This window comes from Tupaia chinensis, unplaced genomic scaffold (assembly GCF_000334495.1).
Source record: "Tupaia chinensis unplaced genomic scaffold, TupChi_1.0 Scaffold000311_2, whole genome shotgun sequence".
NCBI classification, from domain to species: Eukaryota; Metazoa; Chordata; class Mammalia; order Scandentia; family Tupaiidae; genus Tupaia; species Tupaia belangeri.
Genome location: NW_006159803.1, coordinates 6,111,894 through 6,114,973, shown reverse-complemented (window position 1 = coordinate 6,114,973; position 3,080 = coordinate 6,111,894). Strand labels below are relative to the sequence as shown.

Sequence of the window (3,080 nt, the reverse complement as noted above, 5' to 3'; positions counted from 1 at the left end):
ACATAACTGGGAACTATAAAGCTCAAGGAATCCTTATTTTCTGTTCTTCCCTCATCATTTTTATAAAGAAATTCTCAGTGAGCAACAAATTGTTTTTGATCTTCTCCCTTTTCCTGTCATTCTTTGGTTATTACTGCTAAATAGAGAAAATGACTGGACTGGTTCACCAGCAGATTAGAAGGGCTTGGAAGCATCACCAAGGAGGTGTTGCAGAGAGACCTGGCTGGGATGCCCTGTGGGTAGGAGGCAGGGCCAGCCAGCTTTCTGACTCCTGAATGAGGGCTTCAGTCTGGCAGCAGAGGAAAAGCAAAAGAGTGCCCCCTCCCAACACTCTCAACCCCAGCCACCAGCATAACAAAAGGTGGAGGCGAAATTTAAGGGCAGCCCCTCTTTTCCATGCTGGATTGTCATGGGAAAACAAAACACCTTAACTGTTTCCGGCATGGTCCCGCCTGGCCACAGACACATCCCGAGTCTGTGGGTAAGTTCCAGAGAGAGCCCGAGCTGGAAGGAGGCCCGAGGGCCCATCTGGTTCCCTTGTCTTCAGGAAGTGTCTTTCTCTTCTAGTTTACAGGAAAAGGAAGGGCAAGGGCCTTCTCTCCCCCAGGGCCAAGGTCAGAGCCTCGCAGCCCCAACCCAAGCAACTCAAATCAGTTACCCTCTCCTTTCGCTGCCATGCACCCCACCCTCATCCTGAAACCAACTTTACATTCTTTAAATCAGCTTGGAGAGTCAGGACACCAGTGAAGGAGGATCCCATTCTCTGAACCTCTTGCAAAGCTGTCACTGGCCCTGACATTCTCGCTCTCTCCCTGCTCCCCTTGTCCTCTCCCCCAGCCCCCATGCACAACAACTGGAAGTGGCAAGAAGCCGGAGTACTGTACCTCCTCTGAGGTCCAAGTCCGGGGCTGCAATGACACGACAAGAAGGAAGGAAGCAGAGTCATTTTTTGCAGTCAGGTGGGGCTCGTCCTGTGCTAACCAGACTTCTTTCCCCATCCTGAAGCGCTCTCATTCCAGGCGCTGGACTCAGCCATCCACCACCCAGTAGAGACCGGCAGTAACCCTCAGGGCTCCCACAATACCTCCAGTGCAGACTCCCTACTCTGCGTCTTGGGGGCTGCTTTCTGGAGTGGGCGGTAGATGAGGGCTAGTTGGTGAGCCTGCCCTGCGTGGGGATCCCGGAGACTACTGCGTCCCGCCCAATGGAGCGGTCCGAAGAGACACTCACTGGGGCAGGTATGCCCACTATTTTGCCAGGGCACATGTCCTGGAACCACCCTGGTAACCCTGGGCCAGTAACTGGGCTTCTTCGGGAGTCGGCGCTGGCCTCAGATGGCGGGTGATTGCTCTCTGGAAGGACTCTGAAAGCTAAGTCTGGGAGTGTGACAGGGGCGCCTTTCCTCGTCCCCACCCCACATGGAGCTAGAGAAGGGGCCCAGCGGCCCTGGAAGGGTCAGCAGCAGATGGGGTACAATGGGTGCATCAGCCGGCCCAGGAACCAGCCCCCGCCCCAGCACTCACCGCTCAGCAGGCGGCCGGTCCCGCCGGGTGGTCCTGCCAGCAGCACCGCCAGCAGCACAGTTTTCGGGGCAGCTCCTGGCTGCATGGCGGGACTTGGGAGTGCCTCTGACACCCGGCGCTATGGCAGTGGAAAGAGCTGACCCGCAGCGCCGTGCTCAACTTCAGCGAGCATCTCCAGAAGGCAGACAGGTCCGGTACCAGGAGCAGGCCGGGTGGGCGCGGAGTCGGTCGTCGCCCCTCCGCCCGGTAGGACTGGGACGTCACTGCAGCGAGGGCAGCCCTACTGCTGGCCGGCCTCCGACTGGACTGCCGACTGCCTCCTCCAGAGCACTCCGCCTCCGCGCCAGCGCCAGCAAACGGTGGAGGGGGCAGGAGCAGCAGCTCCCCGCCTCCCTGGGAACTTCCCAGAGAGATCTGCGTTTGCTTAGGGCTCAGGGCAGACTAGTATCGAAGACTTATCTGAACTCGGAAGAAGAGCCTAGTGTGGCTAAAAATCAATACCACGTGTCACCCCTACTGCCTGGGCCATGGCCAAGTTCATCTAGCTCTGTTAGTGTGGGCCAAATAGAGAGGCATCGGTACCCACCTCCGGGCTCAGTAGCTCTCCAGGTTACACGTGACAAATGGATGCTCTGTGCAGAGAGCCGGTGATCAGGACCGCAGTGTGCCCACTGCTCAGGGACGTGATAGCACCCAGAGATGGTAGCGTGTTGGGCTTCTGGCTGAAAGGAGAGTGGCTACCACTAGAAGTCAAGGGCTGTCCCAGATCTCAGCAAGGAAATGATTCGCCTTTCCACTGGGCACATGTTGGGAAGTGGGGGCAATATTATGGAGCTGAGCCTTGGACGGGTAGAGGGAAGATGATCCCCCCACCACCTTGAAAAGAATGACCCTATCTCCTCTGGAGAACTTCTCCTAACCAACTTATCCCTGGGTATGCTCTCTCTTCTTCTCCTTCTTCTTCTTCTTCTTCTTCTTCTTCTTCTTCTTCTTCTTCTTCTTCTTCTTCTTCTTCTTCTTCTTTTTTTTTTTTTGAGAGATTTTTGCTGTAGGGTGTGTGTGCTCATCAGAAAGACAGAGAAAGATAGAAAGTGAGAAATCACCCCCCCCGGGGGGGGGATGGCCACACGTAATTCCTTCTCCTCCATTCTCTGGGGATCTTGGGCATGCACGCACGCGTGCCCAGCGTGAGTATAAGCCACCGGGTCCAGGCCTCGAACTGTGGTGCACTACATGGGAGTCCAGCGACATAGCCATTATGCTAACTGCTGTTATGTCCCAAGTATGCTCTCTCTTCTAAACTCCAGTAATAATTATAGTTTACATTGGCTTCTTACAGTACACAGAATGTTTTCAAATATATTCAAATAATAAAGTGAGCCTCCTGTACACATTCTAAGGTACTAAATATCAGAAGGCAGGCCTGATTTCTGTGCCTCTTGTATCACACCATCTGTTATGAAAGAGCCTTATCTGGGCTACTGACTTCTGGGTTTTGGACCTAGCTTGCTTCTGCATACCTACTCATCTTGCTTTTCAAAACAAGTCAGGAAAGCA

General features: G+C 54.4%; 1 protein-coding gene across 2 annotated transcripts in view; it reads right to left on the bottom strand.

Moving 5' to 3' along the window:
- Positions 1-1,853, bottom strand: part of LAYN (layilin) — a 21,213-nt gene extending 19,360 nt beyond the window's left edge. For both annotated transcript variants that reach the window (XM_006151055.2, XM_027772870.1), the window contains exon 1: positions 1,524-1,853. In XM_006151055.2, the coding sequence (XP_006151117.1) occupies positions 1,524-1,608 (85 nt within the window). In that variant the 5' untranslated portion in view covers positions 1,609-1,853. The remainder of the gene's footprint in view (positions 1-1,523) is intronic.
- Positions 1,854-3,080: the final 1,227 nt, after the last annotated feature.